Raw genomic sequence first — 12,703 nt, forward strand, 5'->3', positions numbered from 1 at the left:
GAAGAACATCCACCCTGTTGTCTGCCACAAAGTTTCGCGGCGTTTTGAGCGTCTCTTGGATGACTATCCTCTACCTTCCCCCCTTGCCTGAGCTGGCCAGCTTGGCGAGCAGGTCAGCTTTGGCATTTTTCTCTCTAGGGACATGCACCAGCTCAAAGGCAGCGAAAGCTCCTTTAAATAGTTCGACGTACCTTAAGTACGCAGCCATCTATGGATCCTTTGCCTGGTACTCCCCTGTTACTTGTCCTGTGACCAACTGGGAATCACTCTTCGCCAGGAGGCTTTAAGCACCCATTTCTTTGGCCAAGAGCATTCCAGCAATCAGCGCCTCGTACTCCGCTTGGTTATTGCTTGCTTTGAAGGCGAAGCGTAAGGCTTGCTCGATCAGCAGTCCGTTAGGCCCCTCCAAAATTATTCCAGCGCCACTCCCCTGCTGGTTGGTTGGAGGGCGCCTTCTAGTGAGAATTCTGCGACGAAATCTGCATAGACTTGCCCTTTGATGGATCCCTTACGCTCGTATTGAATATCAAACTCTGACAACTCCACCGCCCAGCGAACCATCCTTCCGGCTACATCTGGCTTCTAAAGTACCTTCTGAATGGGGAGGTTTGTCATCACCACCACTGTGAAGCTGTGAAAATAGTGGCGGAGCCTCCTGGCCGAGAACACTACTTCCAGCGCCGCCTTTTCCAACGACTGGTACCTTGAATCTGGGCCCTGCAAAGCCTTACTGACAAAGTAGATGGGCCTCTGCACTTGGTCCTGCTCCTGGACCAGCACAGAACTGATAGCCCATTCTGTCACAGCGAAGTACAAACGAAGGGGGACGCCTACCCGTGGCTTGCAGAGCACCGGTGGCATCGCCAAGCACTGAAAATAGGGGTGGCCCTTTTCACCTCCAGCAGACACGAATCTGGACAAAGCTGCCATCCGCCCAGTCAGCTACTGCACCTCCTTCACTGAGGTTGGGCTCCTCATGGCAATGATGGCTGCGCACTTATCGAGGTTTGCCTCTATCCCCCTCTCTGTAAGCATAAAGCCCAAGAACTTACTCGCCTCAACCCCGAAGACGCATTTCTCAAGGTTCAGCTTGAGGCGGTACTTCGATATGGTGGCAAACAACTCTTCCAGATCCGCTGTATGCCGACCCCTTTCATGCGAGGCCACCACCATGTCATCTACGCATGCCTCTACGTTCCTTCCCAACATGGGTGCAAGGACCTTGTCCATTAGCCTCTGGTAGGTGGCGCCTACGTTCTTTAGCCCAAATGGCATCACCTTGTAACAGTAGCTGCACGTCTCCGTCATGAACGCCGTTTTGCTTTCATCTTTGGGGTGCATCTTGATCTAATTGTAACCTAAAACGCGTCCAAGAAGCTCAGCATCTTGCACCCCGAGGCGTTGTCTACCAATGCGTCGATACTGGGTAGTGGATATGAATCTTTGGGGCAGGCTTTGTTCAAATATGTGAAGTCGACGCACATCCTCCACTTCCCATTTGCTTTCTTCACCAGGACGACGTTGGCCAGCCACTCAGGATATTGTATCTCGCTGATGTGGCCAACACTTAATAATTTCTGCGTCTCCTCCTTTACTACGAGGCGCCTTTCCTCGTTGAACTTCCCCCTGCTCTGTCGTATAGGGCAGACCTTGGCGTCCATGGTGAGGTGGTGGCACAAAAAGTCTGGGTCGATGCCTAGAATGTCTGAGGCGGACCATGCGAACACATCTAGATGGCGCGCAATCACTGCTGCCACTTCATCCTGTTCCTCCTGGCTCAACAAGCGCCCTAGCTTGAATATTTTGCCGCCAATCTGTCTCTCCACCACGTTGTCCTCTGGTTGGTCTCTGCTACCCCCTCGGATACCTCCTCCATCGGCGAGGCGTCGCCACCTTTTTCCTCTGTGGGCGAATCTTCTCTAGGCGTCGCCCCTGTGTGTGTGGCTCCCAAGGGCTCTACCTCCATCGGGGTATCTGAAATGGGTGGCCGTTCAACCACCCTGACCACGCCCCCTTTCGTTTTTGTCTCCAGTATTGGCTGTGAGCACGGCATGGAAAACCCCCTTGGTGAAGTAAACTGCTCAGGCTCACTTATGTCGCGATGCCCTAAATTGTTGTGGCATCCACGACGCAACTCCTCATTTGCGCGGTGGAGCTCCTCATTTCTCTCCTGAGATGCCGCGACATCCGCCTGCATGCGTTCTTGCTCAACCTTTGACGCCGCCACTGCCTCCTGCAATCTCTGCACCATGTCCATGACCTGCTGCATGGTCATGTCTTCACTCCTAGCGCGCGTCGAACCTTGCCTTGCGGGTCTCATCTTTTGCGGTTTCTGGAAACCTTTCTGACTGTCGTGCAACTTCAAAGGAATTTGAACCCAGAGCGCTTAGCACAACTGTTCCAAGTTCGCGACGAACGGTGGGTCTTGGAGAAGTCCTAGAGAAAATATCTTGGAAAATTGGAACTAGAACTGTACTTGTGATGGGACTGATGTTTTAAATTGGGCCCCGCCGGTTGACCAAGGACGTCTTCGTGCGTGGCTTGTCCTCGCGAGCTAGGGCACCTTCGTTCTGCACCGCCTGTGAGTACCTGAAAAGAAGTGGACAAAGGGGCGCCCTCGCGGTCGTTTGCACTCCGACGATCAATTCAGCTAGCGAGAAACATCAAAGAGACGCTAAATACTAATTGAATGGATGTTCTGAAGGTGGTATAATAACTGAGTAATTGAATGCTACCCTAATTGCCTGTGTGTACAGTGGGTTCGTGAGCAAGCAACCAGAGTGTGTTTGTAAAACTGTCCAAAAAACTCGGATCCCCGTCTCGAACGTCCAAAACTCCTTTTAAACGCCTCCAGCATTTAAAGTGTCTTAAAGTGTATTTAAAGCGTCTTAAAGCGCATTTAAGGCGCTTAAAAACGTTCAACACGTTTAAAACGCTCAAAGCATTTAAAGCGTTTAAAGTGCTTTAAAGCGTTCGAAACGTAAGCTAAATAAACGCGTACCTTAGCAAACTCTCAAGGCAACGTGTACCCCCTGATGATTCGGTACTTACCGCCATGTGTTCCTCTGACTTGATCGCTATTCTCTGTGGAGGGCCTTACAACATCGTGTCCTAACTTAGGGATAATCCATCGTGTAAATCCTCCTTCCTCGAAGTGCATCTGGCGCAAGGGGTGACTTTTTAGGTGCCAATTCATGCGCCCCAACCTCTAGTCACTTGCCCTAGGGGTGTATCTACCTTTCTCTCGTACCATGCACATGGTTCGCCCCTGGGCGTGGCCCTCTCACGGGTCGTATCTGTCCCAGGGGTCTCCCAGAGGTGGCGTGGGTACTTCACAAGTCAGGTTACTCCCTACTGGTACTAGAACTATGGCCTTGAAGCCAACTTTCTCTTCTCTTTATTACTGTTCTGAGGTACTGAGGCCTCTCGTGGTGTCGCCCCCTCCATGGTCTTTCCTACCCATGGGTATCGGGGGGTGACACCGTCGATGTCTCATCCTGGCGACGCCTTATCCTGGCGACGCCTCATCCTGGCGACGCCTAAGACTTGGCGATGCCTCATCCTGGCGACGCCTTAAGCGGTCAACCTGTTGTCTTTCTTCCCTTGGGCCCCTATGAGGGGTCCCACCATATGTTGACTTTGACTTTGACTTTGGTCAACGCCCGGGGACGGGACGGTACAAATACTATTGCAAAAAAATTAATTATTCATTTTTATAGAATTAGAAATTGTTGTATTTGGACAACTTGGTAATCAGTGTGAGCATTATGTATGGTTGAAGTTTGGTATGAAAAAAGATCAGAAAAAAAAAACAAAATCAAAAAAATAATTTCTCCATATGTTGTCAGAAGGGAAAAAGTTCAACTTCCTTTTTTACAAAAATCTCCTTAATTGATTCAAAGGTTATTAAATGGTGAAGACAACATAGACAATCATTATTTACAAAATATCCAGAACTACAAAAATATGTTTTCATCACTTCAATTGGTGGGAAAATTCATTCTTTAATTAATGATGCATTTGAACCTCCACAATTTATTCTGAATGGCCAAAAATTACCATCGAATCAGAAGTTTGCTGCCAGAAAGTGGAAGCACTCGTAAGTTTGCACAACTGTACATATAGGATACTGAAAATGAAGTAACAAACAAAGTTTCTAACTTTGAGTAGTGTTGGTAAAAAAAAAAAATTCATAAATGTGGTACTGCTGACAACTAAAAACTTCATCATATTTTATGTATAGGTCCAAAATGAAAGTTTCCAGATTTGATAAGTCGTTAATTGCATATTTGATGAAGAAGATTGATGAGCATAATGTTCTTGCACAATCCTTTAGAAGGGTTAGAGATCTCCTACATACTCATGAACTTTCTGACTTTGGATTGATATTATTGAGAAATTGGTGCAAGTATCTTAGAATTTACAATACTCCTACCTCTGATGAGATAGCAGCAATAGTAGTGGGTGACCTTAGTACCATGGAGGTAGGAAGAGATATTATCATGAAAAAATATTCTGGACAATTGACAATACAACATGAGATACATACAACTTTCATTCCTTTGCAATATCTATTACTGTTTCCATATGGAGAAGATGGTTATCAAGAGGATATTCCAATTCGTGAAGCTACCAGTACCAGTCACATACGAAAAATGGATCGTATTTACTTTAGGGAATTTATTGCTTTCAGAATCAAGACAAAGAAATTGTGTTTGGGAATGTAGTAAACGTACGTCGATTGTTTTAACAATTCTTGGTTGATTCATACACGATGATTGAGGCACAAAGGTTGTCATTCATTAAACCTAACCAACGACTTATTCTTTGTGATATTCTTCGTGCTGTACAAGAAGTAATAAATCAAGGAGAAACAAATTCTTCTGTCATAGGAAAGCGCATAGTTCTACCTTCATCATTTACAGGTGGTATGATTTATATGTTTAATAATTGCCAATATGCTATGACCATATGTAAAAAAATTGGATATCCAAATTTGTTTATCACGATTACGTGCAACATAAACTGGCCTAAAATACGTGATTTTGTTTCCTCAAGAAGGTGTACAACATCTGATAGACCTGACATTGTGTGTAGAGTATTTAAAATGAAATTGGATGAAATAATGACTAATTTAAAAAAAAATGAATTCTTTGGCAAAGTAAATGCAGGTATTTTTATTTTTTTCCTTTTCATACATATCACTGATTTATGAAGTTTTGAAATATAATATGCAAATCCTCTTGTAGGCATGTACATTGTTGAATTTCAAAAAAGGGGATTACCACATGCTCATATATTATTGTGGTTAGACGAAGCAAATAAGTTGGTAAATCCAAGGGACATTGATAAAGTAATTTCAGTTGAATTACCTCGTGCATAATTGTATCCTAAATTGTCAAAGACAGTAGCTGCATTCATGATACATGGACCATGGGGTGCCGCTAGGTTTAGCTCACTTTGCACGAAAGAAGGTAGATGTTCTAAATTTTATCCCAAAAAATATATATAGACGTAGAGATAATGGCATATTCATAGAAAAGAATGAGATTAAATTAGATAATAGAAATGTTGTCCCACACAGTCCATTACTTCTCATGAGATATCAAGGCCATGTTAATACAAAATATTGCAACAAATTCAACTCAGTCAATTATTTGTTTAAATACGTGAACAAAGGTTCTGATAAAGCAAGTCTTAAAATCACAAATCTAAATAGTCAGTTATAGATGAAATACAACAATACTATGATTATATATATATATATATATATATATATATATATATATCTTCATGTGAAGTAGTTTAGAGAATATTCGGGTTTTATATTCATCATAGATGGCCTCCTATTCAAAGATTAAAATTTCATTTAATCCGTGAGCAACCAATGTTGTTTAAAGATGACGATGAAATTGATGAGATCTTGAAGAAAAATGAAGACAAGAATACTATGTTTTTGGCCTGGTTTGAGGCTAATAAGAAGTATGCTGAAGGGAAAACTCTGACGTATGTTGAATTCCCTACTAAATTTGTTTGGATGGCTCAACAGAGGGAATGGAAACCAAGAAAAATCGGTTTTAGCATTGGAAGACTTACCTTTGTTCTTCCAAGCTCAGTCAAATTGTATTATTTGAGGATATTGCTAACTAATAAAAAAGGTTGTATTGATTATCAAAGCATAAAAATTGTTAATAAAGTAACTTACAAGACATATCAAGAAGATTGCTATGCAATGGGCTATTGGCTGATGATAAAGAATTTATTGATGCAATTAAAGAATCTAGCTACATTGCTTCTGCACATCAACTGAAAACTGTTACGTTGCTCATTATGAATACAATGGCTAAGCCTGATGAAGTCTAGAGATATACTTGAAGTTACTATCTAATGATATTCTATATAAAGAAAGGAGAGAGTTCAACTTACCAGGTATAAATGAAATACTTATTCCAAAGTTAACTTATGATTCAAAGTTATGTAATGTATGACTGTTTTTGTATGTCTTAATCAAAAGTTAACTAATAATTCAAATGGTATGTAATGTAAGTTTCTTTTTCTAGGCCTTCATATTGAGGATTCTGAATTACAAAATATTTGTCTTCTGTAAATAGATGAATTATTAGTTTCAAATGGTAAGTCTTTGAAGGACTTTAGTTGTCTGCCTTAACCTATTCATTCAAATTCATATATTTTGGAAAATATAGAACAAGCATGTCTGAAATGCATGCATCATTGTTCACATGTCTTACTGCTGAACAATTGAATGTATATGAAAATATAATGACAACAGTACAAACTCAAGCAGGAGGTTTTTTTTTCTTATATTGATATGGCAGAATAAGCAAAACATTTATGTGGAAAACATTGTCTAATGGAATCAGATAAAAAGGAATGATAGTGTTAAATTTAACTTTAAGTGGCATTGCTTCTTTATTACATGATGGCGGAAGAACAAGTCATTCTACCTTTGGTATTCCACTTCTAATAAATGAGGAATCAACCTATAACATAAGTCACGGAAGCCTTCGTGCTAAGTTATTGATTGAGAAAAAGTTAACTATATGGGATGAAGTGAATAGGTTGTGTTTTGAGGCTTTTGACAAAACATTAAGAGATATTATGAAGGTTGTAGATGAAAAGAAAAGTAACAAACCTTTTGGTGGTAAAGTTTTTGTACTGGGAGGTGATTTTAGGAAAATTCTGGCTGTTGTCAACAAGGGATCAAGATACGACATTGTAAAGGAAAATATAAACTTTTTTGAACTTTAAGAGAATATGAGATTAACAAGACAGGAATTAGTTGAAAGTGTTGCAGAGATCAAAGAATTTTCTAATTGGATTCTAAAGATTGGTAATGGAAATATGAACTTAAATGAAATGGGGGGAAAGCATTATCGAAATACCCAAACATCTCTTTATCGAACACAGTGATTCACCTTTACTCAGCTTAGTTGAATTTGTGTATCCTAAATTCTTGAATAATTTGAGGAATGCTAACTATTTTGATGGCGATGCAATACTTTGTCCGAAGAATGAATGTGTAGATCAAGTCAATGAATTTATCATATGTTTAATGCCTGGAGAAGAAGTTACTTACTTAAGTTCAGACACACCTTGCCAATCTGATGAACATGAACACATTCAAGTTAAGTGGTTTCAATCAGATTTTTTAAACAATATTAAATGCCCAGGAATTCCTAATATTTGCCTAAAACTCAAAACTAGTGTCCCAATAATGCTTTTTTAAGAAATATTTATCAAGTAAATGGACTATGTAATGGCACAAGATTACAAGTTAATGAGTTGGGAAAGAATGTTATTGGTGCTACAATGATTACAGGCAAAAACATTGGTCATAAAATATTTATTCCTAGAATAGACTTGAATCCTTCAATTTCAGGATTGCCTTTCAAGTTTCAAAGAAGACAATTCTCAGTATCCTTGTGCTTTGCAACGACTATAAATAAAAGTCAAGGTCAAACACTTTCCAAAGTTGGGCTTTATCTTCCAAGACTTACATTCACACATGGGCAATTATATGTTGTTATTTCTCTAGTGAAATCTAAAAAAGGTTTGAAAATCTTTCAACAACTAATGTTATTTACAAGGAAGTATTTGAAAATCTTTAAAAAATATGATGATGCATCACACATATAAGGTATGAAAATTATTATATTTTCAATTCATTTTATTTGTTTTTTTACATATAAAAAACGTGACTCTCATGATAGCAAATATGATTGTGTACCAGTATATGTTATTCGCTGGCTCGCTCGTTTGCTTCATCTCGCCAAGTTACTCCATGCCAAGCTCCAAGAGGTTACTACGCTGGAGGCGAGAGTTCTGTCCCTGCGAGTTCGGGTCTTCGAGCTGGAAGAGGCCGAGGAGGAGTCTAAGGCCAAGATTACGAGGCTTGAACAAAGGTCCACCAGTCTTGAAGTGCAGCTTGATCGAGCGAAGGACGAATTTCGTCAGCAAGCCAAGAGGTTTGAAGAAGCTGAGGCTGACCTGATCGGAGACGTTCTCGACGCTTACGATGGGGGATTTAAGGATGTTCTTGCTAAAGTTGCCTGTGTGTATCCTGGAATGGATACTACAGTCTTCTATCATCGAATCGGGTTGAAAACGGGAAGATCATTCCCGGGGTTTTCCTTGATTCGTATTTGGCTGATGTATAAACTCTACTATCTATCTGCAACCTTTACTTTCCTGAACTCATAAATGCTTTATTTCTATATGTTGAACTGTTTTTTGATTCTCGTAACCGCTCTGTCATGGTACTTGGTGCCAAGACATTTCTTTTAGTGTTGTTGCATGTTCCCCTTATCTTGAGGAGAGGTTTAACTGTGAACTGGGTTGTTCCGCCTTGGCGTTCTTCGCAAGGGAAATGAACTCTTAATTGTCCTCGGCTTCGCTCAAAGGCGCGGATGATTTATCTGACGAACTATTTCGTTCAACCTTGGCGCTTTCACTCGAGAGGGGAGGTGTTCTCTCATGAACCTACCTCTCCGCTCACAAGACCTCTAACGCAAGGAAAACAAGGTCTTTAACTGAAATGTACATAACTCAAGAAAATATTTCAATCGTAATTATCCGGGGACCTCATTAAAAAACCATGGTAAGGGAAAAAGAGTGTCTTCTACTACCATGTACAATATTCTTGCTTAACTGAAGTAAGACTTGAAGTCAGCTGCATTCCATGTGCAAGGAACTGAGCCCTGCTTCAGCGCCTTAAGCCTGCGTGCTTCTTCCCAAAGATCTTTGTTCTCCTGAGGGAATTGGTCCACACGGGAGAGACTGGGTGTGAAACTAACGGGGCCACATTCCTTGGTGTTTCTCCCCAGGCTCTTAGCATACTCTGCTTCCCCTATGTGTAAGACCTTGAAACTGACCCTGTCTTTGTTCGGGGGCTGAACCAATCGCCTGGTCGATCATCACCGGTTACCCCAGTTCTGGACTCTACGGTCTTCTCAACCGGGGTTCGCGCCGTCTGATTGAGGATGTTGCTTCGGTTGGAGATTCTCTCTCCAATCTCTCTATCCCCGGAGTTGCCAAACGGATCAGATTTGGTCCTGTGAGCGATTTCTGCTACGACCTCGCCGGGTTTGGAGTGGCTGATCTTGGGAAGGGGACTTCCCTCAGTGTATGGTGGTCCATTAGTGAGCATAAATACCCCTCGCCTTGCCTTGAGGCTATTATTGTAGCATCGTGATGAACATATATTTATTCACACTCACTAGCCTTATTCATAGATTATTGGACTATAATAATAAATAAATCCATTGTTTTAATTAATATTCTTATAATTGGGTTTATTTGGGCCTTAACTATTATTATTGTTAATTTTGTGTTTTTTGAGTAAATTATCTGGAGGAAGCATCTACCTTTGTGAATGGGCCAAATATGCAAAAGTCCAAGTTGCTTCTTGAACCAAAACAGAAAAAATATTCTGAGGAGAAGAAAGAGAAAATAAAAGCTACAAGATTCCAGAAACAGAATTGGAAGCAAATCTTCTGCAAAATAAAAAGAATTATGGAAAGTGGAAACTGTTTACAAAATCTAAACTGCAATATTTTCCCAAGATCCTTGGAGCAGGAAAGCCTATAAAAGGACACAAGCATCAAGGAGAGAAGAGAGAGCTTCATAGGGTTTTCTTAGTTTATTTTCTTCTTAGTAATTCTTTTGTTTTGCCTCCGCATGGAAGGTTAAACCGTTTTGGTTGATTCTTTTGTAATTCCCCATTGAGTTCTAAGGTTTTGTTCAATAAAAGTTTCAATTTTTAATTCTCTATAGCAGTTGTTTTTATTGTCTAATCTCCTGGAAAACTGGTTTTTGTGAGAGGTTGTACTTGAACGCATGATTGAGAGTCTTCCTTATCTTAAACTTTGGTTTCTTAGTTAGTTCGCATTCTTCTAATTAATTTCTTGGGCGCATTATTCAAGGGAGAGGAGGTAAGCATTCCCATGGAGTATACACATGGAACAAAGTGGGTATTGATTAAACTAGTAGACGCATGCTTTACTGGTGAGTTTCACTTGAATCAGATCGGCGCATGTTCAATCTGGTTTAGCTCTGTTGGAGGATTGAGAAAAGATTAATCTTTAGAGAACCTGTGAAGAATTCAATGGTGGAAGAACTTTGGATCAACCGCTTTTTATTTGCTATTTTAATCTCTTTTATATTTTTTGCACAACTATCTCAAACCCCCTTTTTATCTTTATTGTTATTGCTAACTTTTATTGCCTGCAGATAGATTTTAAACCCTGATCAACTGATTTTACTATTGGATTCGTTGGGAGACGACTTGGGGACATTTGTCCACAATTATACTATCATCTCTCTAGTGTTAGACAAGTCTACGCTAGAATCATATTAATTTGACAGCAAAACGACAACTATCACATCGCTTGGCCTCCTTCTAATCTGATTTGATGGTAATCGCCTTTCCTGTCAGGTCTGGTAGCTTCATCTTCATGTGCCTTGTTGATGGTACCGCTCCCAACCTATTCAGCGTTGGTCTACCCAACAACATGTTATAAGCAGAGAAGGCGTTGACGACAAGGTACCTGATGCTCTCCGTTCGTGACGCGATGCCATCTGTGAAGGTGGTCCTCAACTCCAAGTATCCCCACACCTCTACCTGGTCTCCTGTGAAACCGTAGAGACAACCGTCATAGGTCCTTAGCATGTCGGGGGATAGTTGCTGTTTGTTGAAAGTCGCCCAAAACATTACGTCTGCCGAGCTTCCCTAATCTACTAGTACACGGTGCACTTTCCTTCTCGCGGTTAGCACTGAGATTACCACCGGATCATTGTCATTGGGCACGACATCCCTAGGTCAGCATTGGTGAAAATCAGGTCAATGTCGAAGGCGTAGTTGGTCTTTGGTGCTTCCAACGACATCACTATCCGCACGTATCTCCTTCGCTGAGAGGCGGTATAGCCTCCACCCGAGAAACCTCCTGCGATGGTGTGGACCTCACCGTGCACAGAGACTTCGTGCCCCAGGCCACCCCCTGTTGCCGCCACGTCCTCGGTCCCCTGTTTCTCTTGTAGATAATCTCTTAAGAGACCGTTCTTCACCAGCTCGTCTAGCTGGTGTGCTAGCGCTAAGCAATTGCGTATGGGGTGGTTGTATGCTTGGTGGAACTCGCACCAGGCATTCTTGTTGGGCCCGAGCCTCTTGTCGGTCTTGGGAGGCACCTTCAGCCTCTCCGCTATGTTTGGGATAACGATGAGGTCTTTCAACTCCACTATGAAGTCGTGCCTTGGCGGCACGTTATCTCTCTCGCGCCCCCTCGTATTAGGCCTTTGATAGGGCTGCTGCTTCACAGGGGCCTTTATCTCTATCGTCGCCTCGTGGACCCTTAGGGTTTTAGGACGACCTACCGCGAGTGGCTGTGTGGGGACCACGCATGTGCGCTTCTCACTAACTTCTTCCTCCACCGTAATATGGGCCACCGCGTGGCGCTTTATTTTGGCGAAGGTCTTGGGGTGGTTCCGGATGAACACCTCACTAAAGGGTTCCGAAACGATGCCCTTCCTAAACGCGTGCACCATCATCTTTTCTTTTGTGAGGTTTAACCTCACCACTTGCGCTCCAAAACGATGGAGGAACTCCTTATAAGACTATCGTTGATACTGTTTTACATCAAAGAGGTCATAGGATACTGACGGGAGGGCTCGATTCACGATGTATTGTGCCCTGAACAACTTTGTGAGTTGCGGGAACGACGTTACATGGCCATTAGGAAGGCTGACGAACCAGTCCATCGCAGTTCTTGCCAAAGTGCTCATGAACAGCTTGCACCGCACCGCATCGGAGCCCCCAACCAGCATCATCTGTGTATGGAAAGTCGTAAGGTGGGCCTCCGGGTCTTCCACCCCGTTGAAGGTCACCTTGGGCCCTACAAGCGTGGCTGGTATTACTGCATCCACGATCTCTAGCGAGAACGGTGTTGGGAACTCTCTGGGTGGGGTCACAGGCTCCTGGTCTGCACACTCATGCTCAACCGTGTGGGTTTGTAGGTCTCTGCGCAGTTCCTCGTTCATAGCTTGCGACGCTACCAAATTAGCTTGGATGCGTTCTTGATTCGCTCTTGACGCGACCATCACTTCCTGAAGGGCTCGCATCATCTCCATAACCTGCTCCAAGGTGAGGCCCTCACCCCCGTTTAGTGCAGCAGGTCCCTGCCTTGTACCT

At 42.4% G+C, this 12,703-nt stretch overlaps 1 protein-coding gene across 1 annotated transcript; it reads right to left on the reverse strand.

Annotated features, from left to right (window-relative positions):
• Nucleotides 1-11,298: 11,298 nt before the first annotated feature.
• On the reverse strand, nt 11,299-12,060 carry LOC137838349 (uncharacterized). Its single transcript, XM_068647594.1, has one exon. The coding sequence runs from the start codon at nt 12,058-12,060 to the stop codon at nt 11,299-11,301; it is 762 nt and encodes a 253-aa protein (XP_068503695.1).
• Between the last annotated feature and the right edge of the window lie 643 nt (nt 12,061-12,703).

The sequence above is a fragment of the Phaseolus vulgaris genome, chromosome 4, assembly GCF_000499845.2.
Source record: "Phaseolus vulgaris cultivar G19833 chromosome 4, P. vulgaris v2.0, whole genome shotgun sequence".
NCBI lineage: Eukaryota > Viridiplantae > Streptophyta > Magnoliopsida > Fabales > Fabaceae > Phaseolus > Phaseolus vulgaris.